Source organism: Podarcis gaigeae (assembly GCF_964106915.1).
Source record: "Podarcis gaigeae genome assembly, chromosome: 12".
Lineage (NCBI taxonomy): Eukaryota > Metazoa > Chordata > Lepidosauria > Squamata > Lacertidae > Podarcis > Podarcis gaigeae.
In genome coordinates, this window is record NC_139688.1 from 32,244,333 (window position 1) to 32,264,037 (window position 19,705).

A 19,705-nucleotide genomic window follows, 5' to 3' on the forward strand; every position below is an offset into this window, starting at 1 on the left:
TATCTACTTGCACTTTGATGTGCTTTCGAACTGCTAGGTTGGCAGGAGCAGGCACTGAGCAACGGGAGCTCACCCTGTCACGAGGATTCGAACCGCCAACCTTCTGATCAGCAAGTCCTAGGCTCCGTGGTTTAACCCACAGAGCCACCCGCGTCCCTTCCTTAGGCCATAATAATAAAGTCTGTTGGCCACATGCCTAAGTAGCTCTAGCTCAGGTATAGAGAACCTATGGTCCTCGCAATGTTTCTGGACTTCAACTTCCATCAACCCCAGCCACCATAATCAAGGTTCAGGACTCTTGAGAGTTGGAGTCCAACACCATTTAGATGGCTCAGGTTCCCCAGTCTTGCTCTAGACTAGAGACATATCCACCACAAAACCCTTTCTGACAAATACAAATATTCCTACTATACTGCTAAAGAGGCAGTCACGTTCTATATTGAATTGCAAATAGCATGCTACGGACTGCTCAATACCTTGACTTTTGAGATGGCAAAAGCGTGCACATGACAAGTTTACATTCTCATTTATGTGCAAAGGCATTTCTCTAAAATTACCTCCATGAGAAAATCTAATATTGTCTCCAAAAGAGATATATGTCACTTGTTCCTTGCTGCACCCTTGCACAGTATATGGCCATATCGGTTACTGACATGTGTGCCAGAGTTTTTTCAAGCGTGAAGCAAGCTTTTGTTAGTTCATAGACAAATGCTAAAGAATACACACTAAAAAAATGCACTTCAGGATCCTCAAGCTCACTGACTTCAGTGGAATTTCTTCAAAGTTTATAGGGGGTGGGTCTCTGTCCTAAGTTGTCAAAGGACATAATGTATTGAAGAAAATACTACTCAAATAGAGAGAGACTTTAAATTTCATGCAACAGACATGGTTTAACAGCATTTTCCTGCAGGTCTGTCAGCTTGTCAGTTTTTATTTTATTTTATTAAAACACTAAACCAAGGGCATTAAGTAGCTATTGATTTAACTTTATAATAAAATCTGAAATCCTGGCTCATACTTGAAACCTTCAGCCTTTATTATTTCACATGACACTAAAGTCTGTTAAAGGAACAGAAGAAGCGAGAGGAATGAGGAGGGGGAGAAAGTCAGAACAAAAGGGGAGTTCAAGGAAGTTAAGGAGCCGTCATGGACTAGCTGGATGCAGAAGAGTGGGGGGGGGGCGGCATCAGCTGGGCAACCCCCCAAGGGAAGAAAGTTCAGAGTCAGGAGATTGGTGGTGGGATGATGACGAGTGGCCAGAGGGAGCAAACTGGGAGGAGGAGGTGTGGGAAGCTGAAGAAGTAACAGGGTTTAGTGAGCAGGAAGAGTCTGTGGCAGACTGCAGCCCAGAATCAGAGGCAGAAGTGGAGGCTGAAGAAGAGGGGGGCCAAGAGGCAGAGATGAGGCCTCTTCTCCTGCGCTCCCCCCCCCCCCCGTTTCCCAGAACCCACAGAGGTATGTATGAAGAGGGCACAGCAGAGGCAGGCAAGACAAAGGAAGCTCAGATTGCTTAGGAAAGAACCATGGGAAGGTGGGGATCTTCAGTCCTTGCAACTGCCTCACTGGGGCAAGATCTGCTGGGGAGGGTTGCTGTTTTCACCAAGCCTGTGAACTGGAATTATGCACATGAGGATATAATAAGGGACACTGGGTAAAAATAAAGAACAGATTAAATTTAACAAGACCAAAGAAACCATAAAAATATTAGGCCAAGTAAAACTAATATACCTAATGGTTATTTAAATTGGGGGGGGGTAGTTTTTTAGCTTCAACACACAAATAGTCTGGAACCTGGCAACAAATCCAGAACTCTTCTTCTTAGGGTTAGAGATCAAATGTGGAGGCTGAGAAACAGAAGTAATTTCCTTTGAGGTTGAATGTCTAGTCAAATTAGAAGCAGCAAAGATGGAAGCTCTACTAACTTCTGCAGATCATATTCATTTCAACAGATGAAGATTAATTAACTCAAATATCCTAAATGATGCAAATGTTGTTTTGATCACTGCAAAGATAGAGCAGGTTTAAGTAGGGGCAGTCCTTGAAAGAGTAATTTTGATGCAGGTGGCAGATGTAATGCATGAATGCTGCATATATGCCACAGTGCGCTAGATGCATTTATTCCTCTGCACATGGTTTAGTATATGTGGGAGCCACTCCAGAAGAACCATGGCAAAACACAATTCTGCATGTTAAGAAGGTCAACAGTGCTTTATTCAGGAAACAACATTTTACTGAAGAATGAACACATCTACTTCCTGTCTGTGACACTTTTGCATAATTCCATCCTGCTGAAAAACAGTAACACCTCTTTCTTTAAATGTACCTTTTAACAGAAGTGCAAAATCTGGAGTGGAACGTGGAGAGTTAAGTTTATCCACACGTTGGTTCAAGAAGTGTGAATTAGGTTATTTTGCACAGGAATCTACAAAGTTCAAATTCCTCAAGCTCCCTAATCTTTTCAATAAATATACAGTAGAAGCAGTATACTCTGCTTCTCAATCTGAAGTTGCTATTGCTAGAGTGACTATGATTACTCTAGAAAAGACTGAATGGCAGATTTATCAAATCTAGCAAAGCTAATTAGTCTTCTAAAGCAAACAATTTTTTAAAAATGAGATGACCACAAGCTTCTTTTAGCATGTAAAACAAAAGGAAGAAAGCAGTTTACCAAGCAGTGAATGACAGGATATGATAGTAAATGATACAAGTAATGCTTATTGAATACAAAAAATTGTAACTATTTGGTCAACATTGAAACTATTTAACAGTTTGCTATCTCTGAGTAGTTGCAAACTCTTCAGAAAGTCATAAAATGGAAGCAATATGTCACTTATAATGGAGCCCGGATATTACACCAGACAAGAGGTTTTGTTATTAAAACTGATGTCTGAAGATTTTAGCAAAGCCAATTTTTCAGACTATGGGAAAAGAAGATATATTCTGTCGCAGCCTTGAATTACTCTTCTTAGCAAGACTTTGTGTCGAATACAGTGGTACCTTGGGTTACATACACTTCAGGTTACAGACTCCGCTGACCCAGAAATATTACCTCGGGTTAAGAACTTTGCTTCAGGATAAGAACAGAAATCGTGCAGCGCCGGCACAGTGGCAGGAGGGGGCCCATTCGCTAAAGTGGTGCTTCAGGTTAAGAACAGTTTCAGTTTAAGTACGGACCTCCAGAACAAATTAAGTTCTTAACCCGAGGTACCACTGTATTCCATTCTTACGGAAACGATGCATTCTCATCTTTCCACCCTTCTGCCTAATGTACATGTCTATGTATTGATAAAACACAATGCAAAAATAAGTCTTAACATGCAATCCACCTGCAATGTGTTTCATCCATGTTTTTGTCTTTTATCCTGCCTCATTGGTGTACATGGGCTAGTGCTGATGAATCACAATATGTATGAGTTCATGGGCACTGCTTTATTAATCCCTATGAATATATGTGCAAGTGCATCGTGAAGTTAGGATAAAAAACTTGTGCATGTGCCACTTCAGTGATTCAGCTTTGATGTCTGTAGATTGAGGAAGAAGGTGACAAAGGTTTCATGAGGTCAGAAGAGGACCTATTGCATCTCAGCCCAGAATTCCTTAGACTAGCTATGTCCCTTTAGTTAGTATCCGACAAGATTGCAATGGCAAAACACAGTAACAAGGTATGATAGATGTGTTTGAAGACAAGTGGGGCAGCTTCATCATGCTTGTCAGGGATAAGGAAAGGCTTTATCTGTGCCACAGCAGTTGCAACAACAGCAGCAGCAGACTAAACAGTTCAATGGGAATAAGCCAGTTTAAATACTAGTGCAATTGTTTAAGGAGATGGTGAATTACACTGGAAGTCTGCAATCTCGATAATGTTCTGTATCACAAACACAATCCTCTACTTTGAAGAATGAGATGTAAATGGGTTTAGTTATGCGAGCATCCTAATGCAAAGGCATGAAAAACAATATGACTGAATGATGCTACTTCTAAAAATGCAAACTGTGATCAAGTCAAAACAAAGTTTTATTTGCATAAAAGTGATACATGTTAAGAAACAACACAAGCAATTCAAATGAATTGTCACAAGCAGGAACTGAAAAATGGTTTCTAAAATGTTGAAGATACACTTTCTAAAAGGCTATGCATTAGCCGCCTCCACTTCATTCTTCTGCTTAAAGGCAAGGGGGAAGAATATAAGAATGATGACATGCTAGATAATGTGTTTTTGTCTCTGTGGACAGCTCTATAAACAAGAATGCTTTGCAAAAAGCAGGAATTTACATGTTAAAATCAGGATCTGATCTGTCTGTATAAGGAGGACCATGGAAAATAAAGTAAACTTAAGGTTTCCCCAGTTTTTCAGATTCTAAATTTCCACAGGCTGTGTATAAGCTAAAGATTAGTATACTGAAAAAGTGCTCTGTTGATGCAAATGGATGGGAAGTGCTCGTCCTTTGTGGTCCACTGATGGCGCTTATGCCCTTTTATTTAGGTAATACTAAATTTAGGTAGTATTAAATAGATGGTAGTACTGATGGACAAGTTTGACTGGGCTCGAATGAAATTGGAAGAAACCAAGTTCATTCTCTCAAAAGCTGGTAGCCGTTAAGCTTACTTCTAAGCCAAGCCAAAAGGTTTTGCACACCCATTAAATAAATGGCTACTGAACGGCCATTGATTTAATGAATAAGATGATACACAGTTGACACTTCAACATCCTGGGTTAACTGTGCAGGGTATGGGGACGGCGACTCTGAAGTACTCAAAGTAATCCATGTAATGAAAATATGTTGCCTGCCTGACATCTTTTGAAGAAAATTAGATTTTATTGACATTGGCCTATAGCATATGGATCTGTTTTGAATCAACAGTTTGTACTTGCAGAGTGTATGCTGGGCAATTTTTCAACTCAGCAGGGAAAGATGCTTAACATTAAAGAGTGCCTGGATTTGTCAGCCTGTGGTGCAGACTGTGATTCTCCTATGCTGACAGCAGAGCCCTGTCAAGCTGACATCTATTATTTCAAGGGTACACTGAAAGGCAGTCACTGACACAATAATTCTGGTCTTGTTCTAGAGATTAAGAAGCATCACCATTCCCCCAAGGAAGAATAGCTTAAAGCTATAGGTTTAATTTTCTATCCCTTCTTAGATTTTTTTTCATAAGTAACTCCTAAGTTAAGGTGGACAAACAGGTGAGTCTCCAGCTGCATTAAAAACTTCAGCTGATTTCAACAGAAACTGTGTTAATGGCCTGGAATATGTATGAGTGGTTTGGAATGGGTGAGTACAGGCCTGCGTGCTATTTATGTTCTCTAGACTATTTGTGGGCCATGTTCACCCTTCGCACTTTTTTGCATAGCTAAACAAATGGGCCATGGTGTTACAAGTACAAATATCTACCACTACTGTTTTTTGTTTGTTTTTAAGCCTTTAACAAAACCAAACAGCTAGATATGTGGGTTTTTTTTTAAAGAAACAGGAAATAGACAACACCATTTTCCTTAAGTCAGGGTTCACAATGTTCATGGTCCAGCACAAGCACAATACAGAGTTTGTTATGCTGCTACAAACTAGCAAAAAGCGGGGGGGGGGGGAGTTAATTCTAGTCTAGTGACATGCCAAAAGTGGACCTCGTACCATGGTGGTTCATGCATACAACCTGATTGGCGCTATCCATGGAAATGAATAATGGTTGACATTTTCCTGTTAAAATCACAAACTAAGAAGGCAACATCTTAGAAACACTATAAAATGCAAGATGCATGTCCTCTAGGATCACAGGCACTAATTGCGCTCCATGAAAATTATTGCTGCACAGGCCAGCCCTAAACTCTGAAGCAACACTATTAAGTCCAAGGCCTCATCTACCTTAGTACTAGAAGGATATATAACACAGAATAAGGTTTACTTCAAAACATGGAACCTGGTCAGGATGATGATGTAGGTACCGTTTGTCTTATCTTTTTCTTCTCCTCAAAAGTTAAATTCCATACTTGTGGCTCAGAGACTTTATCATACTTTATGTATACTTTAGTAGATGACTTTATGCATGTGGCATCCAAGATGGTTAAGTATATGGTGTTATGAAGTGAGTCTGTCAGCAGATGTTAAGTGGCAGATATTGGCACCAAACAGGGCCATAATTACACTGACAGACAGAAAATGTCAAGACTGCAACATAGGAGAAAAATCAGAAGGCAAAGAGTTTCAGACTCTGCCTGCCATTTTACTAACTTAGAAGCAAGTTTGATTACTTCCAAGATGATGCATTTACATTTGGGGTGCTGTATTTCTTCATCATAACAAGAGTTCAGAAGGTGACATTTGTTTCTATAAAATGTTTTGGGTCTTTCAGCATGAGTAACAAGATGAGCTTTACCTGATGGGAATGTTCATCCACAACAGAGGCCTGGTTCACACATCACACTAAGCTAAACCATAGCTTAGCACAAATGCACAAGTATGCAGGTTTCAAGAGAAAAAAACTGAGCCGCTTCACTCCACCCTAGTTGTTCTGCTGCTACACTGTGCTAAGCTAAGGCATAGTTTGGCTTAGCATGTCATCCGAACCAAGGCTCATGGCTCTCCAGACAAACCATAAGCTGTAAGCAAGGTTTGGTTTCTGGCTCATGGTTTGTCCAGGAGACCTTAACCACAAGCCTGGGTTCAGATGACATGCCATGCCAGCCTGTGGTTTGGCTCAATAAAGCACAGTACCAAAATGATAGGTGAGGAATAAAGCAACTGCAAACTCGTCTCCCAGAGCCCAGATTTTTTTTTTGCACATTCACACTAAGCCATGGTTTGGCTTGGCATGATGTGAGAACCAAGCCAGAGAGTGCATAGACTCTGTTCTCTTCTTTAAAGTGCTTTTACATAAGAAGTGTCTTCACAATAGGCAAACATAATATAGTAGTTGCACAGCAAATTAAACTTTGACAGTTATTTTGCACAACCTTTCATGATGGGAATTATCCCAGTACTAGATGATTTCCCGCTCAAATTCTTCAAGTATCTACACAGCAAAGAGTATAAGGAGTAAGACTATATATTTTTGCAATTAATTTCCTTAAGATAATGTTAGAGGCATCAGGTTCTTTGAAATATAGATGAATTTCAAGGTGAGACGGCTAGCAGATGTTATTAATGGCATATGATTTATTGTGACATGAAATCTGAGCCGAAACCATATGATTAGCTGATCTTTTTATAACTTATAATTGCCAACTGCTGAAAATATGCAGCAGGACCCTAATAAACCAGCTTCACTATTAAGAGGCTAGAAATCCTGCATTTGCCAAGTGTTTGATAGCTCCTACCATTTGTCTCTACAGGCACTTAGACTGACCTTGGCTAGCCCAAAGCTGCATTCTTGTTATAGAATCATTCTTGAGAGAACCATTTTGGAGATGCGCTACTGTAAAACAGGAACTTATAACAGTATACAGTTCCACATGGGTGGTGCTAGACTTCAAGGAACATGTTCTCATAGTCCCAAAAACCTTGTATCACCACAATTTCAGCTTCATCTACAGCTGCTTCAGAAACCAAACCCATTTGCCGTACTTCAGATGCTTTGTCCATCTGGCTTCTTCATGTATCTCATAAAACATCTATTCATTTATTTATTTATTTAATGTCATTATACACTGCTTGAATGTAGGCCTCCCAGTTGGTTAACAATAAAAACAATGAAAACTCAATGAAAACAGTAAAAAGAGCAACCACTGGAATATTAAAATAGTGAGCATGTTAACAAGCAACAGCAACTACCAGCAAACAAAACTAATAATAATAATAATAATAATAATAATAATAATAATAATAATTTTATTATTTATACCCAGCGCACCTGGCTGGGTATCCCCAGCCATTCTGGGCAACTCCCAACAGAACACTAAAAACAGAATAAAACATTAAAAACTTCCCTAAACAGGGCTGCCTTCAGATGTCTTCTAAAACTACCTCCTCTTCCAAGATTCTCCTAAAAAGGAAGGTCTTAATGTGCCTATGGAAGCTGAGAAGGAGTTTCCTATGCACTATAAATTATGCTCCCTCCAGTGAGAAAGTCCTATTCCACTTCAATTCAGAAGCCAGGAGCATCAGGAACACGGCCTCTAGATCAGGCATAGGCAAACTCCGGCCCTCCAAATGTTTGGGACTACAATTCCCACCATCCCTAGCTAACAGGACCAATGGTCAGGGATGATGGGAATTGTAGTCCCAAACATCTGGAGGGCTGGAGTTTGCCTATGCCTAGACTAATATGGAAAGGGGAAGTCTTTCAACTATCATGGTTCCCAAATATGGTGGCAAAGGCCATTTAAATCCCCCAAACCAGGTCAACAACTAAACTGACCCGGAGAATCGAGGGAAATACCCCAGGAGCAGGCCCCACTCTTCTGTTACCCCTTTTCTGTTACCCCAGGAGCAGCATGCCAGCGAAAGTGGGCAGGGCCACAGAAAGGGATTCCACAAACACATATCCAACCATGCAAGCAAGGAGGAATTGTCACAGTTCAAAGATACATTCCAACCAGACAGAAGCTCTTAAGGAGAGCCTGGAGCACGGCCAGCAAGGAGAGTGGCCTGTGGAGAGTAGCACGACTGGCGGACAGAGATGAAAGCAAGATAGAGAGGCTGGCAGGGGTACGAGGTGCAGAGGTGCCAGCTTGTGAGGGCCATGGGGGGGGGGGCGCAACATCTCACACGGGACACCAGGGTGTCAGAAGGAGCCAAGAACATGGCAACTGTGTGGTTTCAATGGCTGGCAGATCCTCTTCTTCCGCCTTCTCTTGGCACTGCCACTGGTGGGAGGCTGATTCGAACCTGGGAAAAGGAGCCAGCCACTGGAGCTGTGCCATGGTTGGCTCTGTGCTCTTTGAACACTGGGGCCCTGGACCCTCCCCCCAATATGGGGCGGGGCAAAAGGGCTCAGCCCCCAAGAGTTGGCACCCCTGGTGAGGTGCATTTGTCCTCTGGGCCTGAGGTTTGCCTCCCCTGTTTTTGTCAATAATAATAATAATAATAATAATAATAATACATTTTTATTTATACCCTGCCCTTCCCGGTTCAAAAACTGGGCTCAGGGCAGCTAACAACAAATTTAAAACACTTAAATTATAAAAGGAGCATAAAATACAGTATAGAAACATGAATAACAATAAAATTCAAAAATCAATTTAGGGGAAATAAGCTTTAGATAATCCCCAGGGCTAGCTGGCTGAATTGGTCCTACTTGGGCCAGCGAAGAGGCCAGGGGAGAATTAGCTGTGGGGTCTCAGAGCAGGTGATCTTCATAAAAGGGGAGCGGGAGGGAAGAGAAGGGAAATAAATGATCAGGCTGAATTCAAATCAAAGGCCAGGTAGAATAGCTCGGTCTTACAGGCCCGATGGAAGGAGGTTAAATCCTGAAGGGCCCTAGTCTCATGAGATAGAGCATTCCACCAGAGCCATTACTGAAAAAGCCCCGGCCCTGGTGGAGGATAGTCTGACTTTCTTAGGGCCCGGAATCTCTAAACTATGGTTATTCATGGACCTTAAGGTCTTCTGCGGGGCATACCAGGCGAGGCGGTCCCGTAGATTTAACACATCAAAACCTGCTTACATAAATGCTAAGAATCCTTCAGAATTCCCATTCACCACAGCATTTGTGACAACTGGGGGAGGTAGGCTAGTCCGCCAAGTCAGCACTTTTAAGGATCATGCTTTCTGTTACAAAATCCCTACCCACTTCCCAATGAAAAATAGGGGAAAGAAAAAAAACCAAATGAGAAACTCTATGTGTATTTATTAACACTTCCTACCTACCTCCCACCCCAAATGGGGAAACCCAACCAGATGTGTGGGATATGAATAATAAATTATTATTATTACTTAATTTTAATATAATTTATATTATATTTATATAAATAACCTTTGGAGCACAGTTCATGTGAACAACTCCCCCAACCCGTCCCGAGGAACTTGTGTAAAGCTTCGTTTTTGCAGATTTCACACATTTTTTTTTAGGATTCCGAATGACAGGACTATATTTGTAAAATGGTATTCAGTGGCTCTTGCGATGAGTATGAAAGAGGCTCCACAAGTATGTGAGTAGAAGCAAAACATAAGGATTCACAGCTGCAGCTGCCTAATAAGTGTTCTGCAATGCCTAATGGCAAAGTGTCAACTCAGGGATCTTCAAATACCACACAGTGCATCATCATCTCTATCACGCTGGTCTTGAGAGGCAAGCATTTTATATGCCAGAGCAGTTTGTTATTTAGAATGGTACCTACTTCAGCTACAATATTGGAAAACAACTGATTTTACTAGAAGGGGGAGGGGACCCTATACAGTGGTGCCCCGCAAGACGATTGCCTCGCAAGACGAAAAACCCGCAAGACGAAAGGGTTTTTCGGTTTTTGCGTCGCTTCGCTAGACGATTTTCCCTATGGGCTTGCTTCACAAGAAGAAAGCCCATAGGGAAATCTCCGGGGACCTCTTTTAAATGCTGGCGGTGGGGAGCAAAGCCTCCCCCCCTCTGGCCTTCAGAAGAGGTCCAGGAAGGCCGGCGGGGGCCGAAAGGCTTTGCTCCCCACCGCTAGCATTTTAAAAGCGGTCCGGGATAGCAGGGAAGCGCTTCCCGCTATCCCGGACGGCTTTTGAAGGCAGGCGGGGGGGGGGAGCAAAGACTTTCGCCCCCCGCCGGCCTTCAGAAGAGGTCCTGGACCTCTTCTGAAGGCCGGCGGGGGGCGAAAGTCTTTGCTCCCCCCTGCCTGCCTTCCCGGGAGAGCGGAGAAACGCGCTGTGATTCTCCGCTCTCCCGGACGGCTTTTGAAGGCAGGCGGGGGGGAGCAAAGACTTTCGCCCCCCGCCGGCCTTCAGAAGAGGTCCAGGACCTCTTCTGAAGGCCGGCGGGGGGTGAAAGACTTTGCTCCCCCCTGCCTGCCTTCCCGGGAGAGCGGAGAAACGTGCTGCAATTCTCCGCTCTCCCGGACGGCTTTTGAAGGCAGGCGGGGGGGGAGCAAAGACTTTCGCCCCCCGCCGGCCTTCAGAAGAGGTCCTGGACCTCTTCTGAAGGCCGGCGGGGGGCAAAGTCTTTGCTCCCCCCTGCCTGCCTTCCCGGGAGAGCGGAGAAACACGCTGCGATTCTCCGCTCTCCCGGACAGCTTTTGAAGGCAGGCAGGGGGGGGGGAGCAAAGACTTTTGCCCCCCCGCCAGCCTTCAGAAGAGGTCCTGGACCTCTTCTGAAGGCCGGCGGGGGGCAAAAGTCTTTGCTCCCCCCTGCCTGCCTTCCTGGGAGAGCGGAGAAACGCGCTGCGATTATCCGCTCTCCCGGACGGCTTTTGAAGGCCGGCGGGGGGCAAAAGTCTTTGCTCCCCCCTGACTGCCTTCCCGGGAGAGCGGAGAAACGTGCTGCGATTATCCGCTCTCCCGGATGGCTTTTGAAGGCCGGCGGGGGGCCAAAGACTTTGCTCCCCCCTGCCTGCCTTCCCGGGAGAGCGGAGAAACGCGCTGCGATTCTCCGCTTTCCCCGACGGCTTTTGAAGGCAGGCGGGGGGAAGCAAAGACTTTCGCCCCCCGCCGACCTTCAGAAGAGGTCGGGGGACAGACTGTCCCCGGACCTGGTCTGAAGGCGGTTTCCATAGGAACACATTGATTGATTTTCAATGCATTCCTATGGGAAACCGTGCTTCGCAAGACGAAAAACTTACAAGAAGAAAAGACTTGCGGAACGAATTAATTTCGTCTTGCGAGGCACCACTGTATGTGAAAAGTTCATATAGACAGAAAGTGTTTGACGCAATCTGCTACCGATACTAGCGCAAAGAAAGCATGCTGGATCTGTCATCGTTTGTGCTTCACATCCTCAGAGTTGTCTATTCCACACACAAGGCTGTACCTTTTTCTTAACAGAGGTACCTGTTTTTGCTTGCTAAGGACACACTTCACTTGCTGCTCCCCTTGCTGACTTGAATAACTTGAATCTCTCCCCCAACCCCTTTATAAAGAAGAAGAAGAGTTTGGATTTGATATCCCACTTTATCACTACCCGAAGGAGTCTCAAAGTGGCTAACATTCTCCTTTCCCTTCCTCCCCGACAACAAACACTCTGTGAGGTGAGTGGGGCTGAGAGACTTCAGAGAAGTGTGACTGGCCCAAGGTCACCCACCAGCTGCATGTGGAGGAGCGGAGATGCGAACCCAGTTCACCAGATTACGAGACTACCGCTCTTAACCACTACACCACACTGGCTTCCTGTGCCATTGCTGCTCAGCATCCACCGAGATGTCTTGTTGGTCACCTATACATATTTCTATAGAAGAAGCTAATCACAATTATTTCATGATCCTGGATCTCGGATATTTCACAATCCTAACTCAAATCCCATCCTTCTCTTTTCCCTGCCCAAGTTGGCTCTCATTTATCTCATTGTGCTTGGGCACAATACAATTTATAAGGACTTAAAAGAATTAGAATCCACTTCAACATTTCCAGAAGGAGAAGGGGGAAAAGGAAACAAGCCAATATTTGTAAATGGGTACATGCAAAGATCTGTTCCAGGGAAGTGAGGGGGAAACTGAAATGAAAAGTGACGAGAGTGCTGGTGAGGACACACCTTAATGAAAGGTGTACTGATATTGCGGCCAGTGACACTATTCCATTCATGATAAATTCATAACTTTCTTTGTCATGGCAGATGCTTCTTCGCCATCTGGGGGAAAAAAAACAGCCTCTCTTGCTAGGTAAGGTGTATGTGTATATGTGTATAGGGGTCTCACCTGCTGTTGAACTTCTCTGGGTGTTTTTCTCGCATGATGTGAAACCTGTGAGCAATTGAAGCATCCTAGGGGAGAAAAAGAAGAGCAGATATCTCATTTTTTTGTTGAAATGCAAAATATTGTAAAATATTGTTGAGGTTCTTTTAACCACGTGAGACAAAAGACTCTCTGGGCACAATTTAGTTAGGAAATTTACACGCCACCTTTGAAATTAGCAAAATGCAAGAAAAATATCTTCCAAAATAAAGTCGCCAAAATGCGCCTCACAATAACTTCTCTGCATATAAAAATAATAAAGTGCACCATAAGAATATAATGAACCACACTAAAACTCGTAAGCGGCAATGAAATCCAAACCACTGTTAAATCCCAGGGCACATTATGAAGGCACAAGAAGCCTCCTAGGTAGAGGGACAGGAGAGAAACAAATAAACTTGTTTCAACCTGGTGCCTAAAATATAACTGGATTGGTACTATGCAAATTTCCCTCAGGAAGGAGATCTAGAATCGGCCTGCCACTCCTAAGAAAGCTTTATTCCTGCTTGACCCTCAAGCTGGCGGCACCAGGAGGAGGACCTCTGATGATGGTTCATAAAGAAGCAAGGTTTCTTCTATAGCAGGGATAGGGAACACTTGGATCAGCAGAAACTTCCATTTTTGCAAAGCACATTTGTCAGATTAATTGAAATTAGGCGCATGGTTGTGACCATCATGGATGCCTGGTCCAGTACGAGGCTAGACCAAGAGGTAGAGTGAGTGTGTGTTTATGTATGTTGCTATTGTCCACAGAAGCACCATCTCCTTTACCAGAAAACCTCTTGATCTTGAAGATGCTGCTGGTCCATCAAACACCCTGTTGTCCAGTGGCATCGCTGGGTGTCAAGATGAAAATAGGTACAAAGTGGGGCTTCAGAGCATAACAGAGAAAGAGCTTCATAAATGGGGTTGTGAGCCCGTACAGCATTACAGCCTATAATTCTGTAAGAAGCAGCATCAATAAATGTAACAATAGGTACTGACAATAAAAGCAAAAAGGCTTAGCCTAGATCTGTGAGCATTTAAATAAAACCCTTTAGTAAGCGAGTGAAATGTTTCTGAACAATGTAAATTACAAAGCATTATTCCGTTACTAAGTTGCGCAGTAAGAGCTGAGAGAATGGATTGCAGAACTATTGACTCTGCATTTAAAAGGTGGGCTTGAGAGTAATGTATCAACTAAAATGATTCTTTATATAATTTTACTGTCATTGCTAACTTCCTGATACCTGTTCTAAGATAATATATGTGCATAAATATACTCTACTGTCAAAGGGATACTTAAATTAGATCAGTAATGACAAAATGGCTTGGCACAGGTAATTAAATGAATTAGTAAAATTTAATTTATAACAGAAGTAGCCAGTATCTAAGCAAACTACACGTGTTCATAATGTTTACATCCCATCTTTCAATTTAAAAGGACTTCAAGAAAACTCACAGCAACACTAACATAGTATTAAAAACCCTTAAACCAATAAAAGCAAAAATCAGTAAAATGCAAATTATTTATTAAAAATAATCAGAAGTAAAAGTGGTATTTTTAAAAAATGTTTGGGAAAATAAAGACATTTTAACTTGTCTCTGGACATACCCACACCAAACATTTCAAGTACGTGGCTTCAAATGTTCTGTTTATAAGGATAATCATGAAAAATATCTGTGTTTAGTCTCAGAAAGAATTTTCTTACACCTAGCAAGTTTGCATGTTTTTTTTCCGCCATCTGACAATGAAAACCGTTAGTTTGCAAGTTTCTTTATCTGTGCTGGCAGCCAGGAAACTTAGAGCTAAATTTGTGGCTCAATTCTGAATGTTCTTTTTCTTTTTGTTGTGTTACAGCTAAACAATAAAATTAAAAATTATTGCTATTACTAACCACAATCTTTGGTTTGGCTAGACTGCTAAATCAGGGATTGTGGTTTATGGCTCCCACCAACACTAGAGGGGGAGTAAGTTTACTATGATGTGCAAACCGTGCCAAAATTGTAAGTTTCATTGGTCTCAGTTAGCTGCCAGATGTAGATTAAGACTGAAGTGTAATCACACAAAATTTCTGCCTTAATGCCTATATTGTAAGTTCTTCAACCAGTTTTGAATATTTCCTAGAAAATGTAGAAACAGAAGATTTCTGCTTTCCCCCCTTCCCCTCCAGTGAATTTCACTAATATCACATGCTATCTTCTTGTCTTTATCCTCAAAGTGGAACCTGCTAAAACCCATTCCAATAACTTTCTTTTTAAAATAAATATTTGCTATGGCAACATTTGTAAAATAAATATACATAAAATTAAAAACCAGGCTGTCTTGCCAAGCCTCTGACAAAGAAGAATGTGCATTCATAAAAATAGAATGCAAGAAAGAATCAGAGACTTTGCTTCGACTGGGAAAAGTAACCATAGACTACAGCTTTTACAGGAACTGGAATGGTTTCGATCAACTCAAGTAGACACTCAGCAAGTTTCAAAGGATGGCATATTTGTACAGTGATACATCAGGTTACAGACGCTTCAGGTTACGGACTCCGCTAACCCAGAAATAATACCTCAGGTTAAGAACTTTGCTTTAGGATGAGAACAGAAATCGAGCGGCGGCAGCATGGTGGCAGTGGGAGGCCCCATTAGCTAAAGTGGTGCTTCAGGTTAAGAACAGTTTCAGGATAAGAACAGACCTCCAGAACGAATTAAGTTCTTAACCCGAGGTGCCACTGTATATAGTATTCAGATGTACCTGTTGTGACAGACAGGGCCTGCCCTACTATTGGGCAAAGTGAGATGATCAGCTCAGGCGGCAGAGACTGGGGGAGAAACACAGGCAACAGCCCTGGCTGTTCCTCCTAAGGCCCTTGGCCAAGCCCCTCTGCGGGAGGACAGCACTGTATACGTTAGACAAATTGTTATGGCTCCCTGATGCCTCAGATACAATGGATGAAACTATCTCCCTTCACAACTGTTAAAGTAAGATTCTGCTGCCAATCCAGTCAGTTTCTGTAAGTGGAATGAGGAGGTGACATCTCCCTCTTTTCGCCTCAGGGAGCAAAAGGTCTTGGTCAGCTCTGGTGAGCGATTACAATGAGAGACCCAGATACATTTTGGCACCACAGCTTGTTTGTGTCTCTGTTCAGGTGCTTGGTACCTATGAAAACACACGGGAAAACACGGCCCAGCTGATGTATGAGCAACATCAGTCTGAAAAGGGACATTACTACCCATGTAGGGTTTCTAACATGGTGATGGGAATGCTATTGTTGGCAAAGTGCTTGCTAAGGGTGGGGAACATGTGGCCTCCCAGATGTTGCAGAACTACAATTATCATCATCCTTGATCATTAGCCATGCTGGCTGCGGATGATGGGTGTTGAAGGGCCACAGGTTACCCACCCCTGCAGTAGGGATTGTATGATGCATTGTTCCCTTTACATTGTTCTGTCAAAAGTGGGAGGTGTGATATAGCTGTGCAGAAACTGCCACTTTGAAGATGGAAACGATTTTCACTTTTATTCTGCATGCCCCGCAAGTTCCCTGAAATGGAGATCTGTTTTGTTTTGCAGAAGGCAAAGGGTTTTGTGTATATCACTAGCAAATATTTGCTGCCGATTCTAAAGATGGGAAGAATTAAACTTTGTGATGGCTTCTCAATTCCTGGATTGGCTAAATTAGCTAGACCACAGAGAGAGAATAATGTATGGGTCTGGGTATGTAAATAAAAAATTGTTGAATAGAGAGGATGGGTGAAGGGTTAAAGTCAAGCACTTAAGTTGTGAAAATACCTGCACTTTGTAATAAAAGTAGTTCTATACCACACAAATGATTTGCATGCATCTTCCTGCTGAAACACTTTTCTGAATATCTGTTTTGACTAAATAATTTAGATAGGCAAAAACATTTCCCACTGACTTAATACCCAGCTTACAGTATTCAAAAGAGACGCTTATTATTTTTGTCATCTTGACAGTGGAATATTTTGAAGTAAAATGTTACTTCTATTTATTTAGCTGGCACGTTCTATTATGTCATGTAAAGACATTAATTCACAAGTTATTTGAAAAACATTTCAAACATATATCCACAAAAGCTTTCCACTCCTGAATCCTGAAAATAATGTGATTTTAAAGCATTAAGAGTAGAATCTATTGCCTTCACTGACAAGATTGCTCAAAAGGGAAAAAAAAGATAGTTTCAATAAGCTAGGACTGTATTTATTTATTTATTACTGTCAAATGAATTAATAGGGTTTTTAAAATAGAGTATTTTGATGTATTGTATCAAAATCAGCAGGTAAATCTGGGCTTGTATTTGCAGTGCAAAGAGCCAACTTTCATTAGCAAAATCCTCAGCCTATCTTGTAGTGGTGCTGAGACACACGGATTACATTTTCTGTTCAAATCTTCAGATAATCTCACCCAATGGTTGCCAAACACAATTCAATGTGTAAATGCAAACTTTTAAAGACTTGACACCTTGGGGACAGAATATCTGAGGGAACGAATCCCATACAGACTTGCCCACAACTGAATAACATTAGGACCCTCCCACTTTGGTGATACAGCAGGTAAGTCAAAGGACAAGTGCCCTAACTCTAGAACTACCTATCCCCAGAGGCACATATTGCACCACTGTTGACATCTGGTTGTCAGAGACAACCTTTTGCACAGGCATTTGATAAAGTGCTATTTTCTATGTTACTGACATGCTAGCTATATACTGCACTGAGGCTGCTTGATTCATGGAGGGACTATGTTATTTGAATTTCAGTTGTTATGGCATTTTAATGATTGTCTAATGCAGGGTTTCTCCAGCTTGGGTCTCCAGCTGTTTGTGGACTCCAATCCCATCATCCCAACCTAGCAGGACCAGTGTCAGGGATGATTGGAACTGTAGTCCAAAAACAGCTGGAGATCCAAGTTGGGGAAACACTGGTCTAATGGGATATTTATGTGGAATGTTCTTATGTGATTTTTATTATATATGTAACTCCCCCCCCTCTGAACCTCTTGGTGGAGGGTGGGCTTATGAAACAAGTGTTGTGTATAATTTCAAATTATAACTCACCCACATTAGTTCTTGTATAAAACCAATGCATGCTCCAGCAGCTGCATTCAAAGGTTCCCTTACTCCAACAACAGGAGGCCCCTCCAGGGAAGATAATGTTTCAGGGCAACCCAAGGTTTGGGACTTGAGAACTAGGCTCAGGGACAAATACATGTTGCTTTCCCCATTTCTAGAGTAAATTTGCTCCCTTTTCTCTGCCCCACAGGCCTTTACAATGTGATCTGCAGCCTCACGTCTCTTAACCTAACCCTAAACTGTCCCTCCATGAGTTTAAGGCTTCTTTTGGTAGCTCTACTTTAGAGCAGGGATGGGGGAGAAACTCGATTTAGATCACATTCAAAGCCAAATTTCTCACAAAAAGTGTGTGTTAGTCAAAACTAGGCACAAAACTGTGTATATTAGGAGAAATTCTAAAACGCTGAAGAATTTTCATGAGGATTACCAAAAATAAAAAGTAAAGAAATCACAAATTGCTGTAGAAATGTGGGGAACCAAACTTAAAATCGGAAGCAGAGAGAACCAAAATTGACATTCCTATTTAGAGTTACATATGTAACCTCTTTAACTGTGGTATACTTCCTTATAATCCAGAGTCTCACCTTCAAAATTTGAAACCATATGAAGGGGGTATGCAAATAATGGTTTCCAAAGAAACTTGATTGGTGTTCATCACCGTTAACATGGGTACACATTAACTCTTCACCAAGAAGGGAAGTGAGCAGGAATTTCGTTCTGGGGAAGACTGGCTTCCATGGTTAAATCTGTGTTGGGTCATATTCACCGGCCAGCCTTAAACAGTGTTTTCCCACGGCTTTATAGTCACTTAAATTTTATCATCATAATCACCCTATCCCTTACATTGATGAATGAAATAAGGGCTGTAAACCACTTTACATGCTCGAAGTGCTATATAATATTAATAGCCATGTAGGGTTTCAATTATGATAACAAAGTGTTGTGCTATAAGCACAAATAATTCATAGCAGATATACTTTGGACACCATGTTATTCTTGCTGTGTGACAGGCCTGGCCTATAAAAACACATAACTTCTGGAGAACGGAGCTGAAATTCTGATCTCAAGGCTTGTTCTATTAACATAACCAGAAGTAAATAATGTATATAGCTATTTCAGCACTCAGATTGCTTTGCAATCTATATCTTTTTAATATCCTCACACCAACTCTGTGAAGTAGATTGCAGTTATTATCAGGTCTCAGAAGGGCAAATAAAGCTGGAAGATTATCTGTGCCTGTGGATCAGCTTGGCAAAGTCTGCTGAAGTAGTGATTCAGGTGGTCTCGGACCATGCCATGATGGAACCCATACTGTAATCCTGCCAAGTAAATCCACTCCTGAGCCCCTCCAAGTTGCAACAATAATGCCCATAGCCTGAAATAGGGATGGCTATGACTTTAACTAAAAGGACACGGGTGGCGCTGTGGTCTAAACCACAGAGCTTAGGGCTTGCCAATCAGAAGGTTGGCAGTTCGAATCCCCACGACAGGGTGAGATCCCATTGCTTGGTCCCTGCTCCTGCCAACCTAGCAGTTCAAAAGCCTGTCAAAGTGCAAGTAGATAAATAGGTACCGCTCCGGCGGGAAGGTAAGCAGCATTTCCGTGTGCTGCTCTGGTTCGCCAGAAGTGGCTTAGTCATGCTGGCCACATAACCCGGAAGCTGTACGCCAGCTCCCTCAGCCAGTAAAGCGAGATGAGCGCTGCAACCTCAGAGTCGTCCACGACAGGACCTAACAGTCAGGGGTCCCTTTACCTTTTATGACTTTAACTAGGGAGGTCACTGAACTGTGGAAATGGAATCTCTCTCTGGAAAAGCCGCACTAATTACAAGTCAAACCAAACTCT

The 19,705-nt window shown here is 42.4% G+C and overlaps 1 protein-coding gene across 6 annotated transcripts in view; it reads right to left on the minus strand.

The window, feature by feature from the left end:
• The window catches only part of DGKB (diacylglycerol kinase beta), a 251,989-nt gene that overhangs the window by 93,295 nt on the left and 138,989 nt on the right, over positions 1 to 19,705 (minus strand). For all 6 annotated transcript variants that reach the window (XM_083705272.1, XM_083705274.1, XM_083705275.1 and 3 more), the window contains one exon: positions 12,761 to 12,825. In XM_083705272.1, the coding sequence (XP_083561398.1) occupies positions 12,761 to 12,825 (65 nt within the window). The remainder of the gene's footprint in view (positions 1 to 12,760; positions 12,826 to 19,705) is intronic.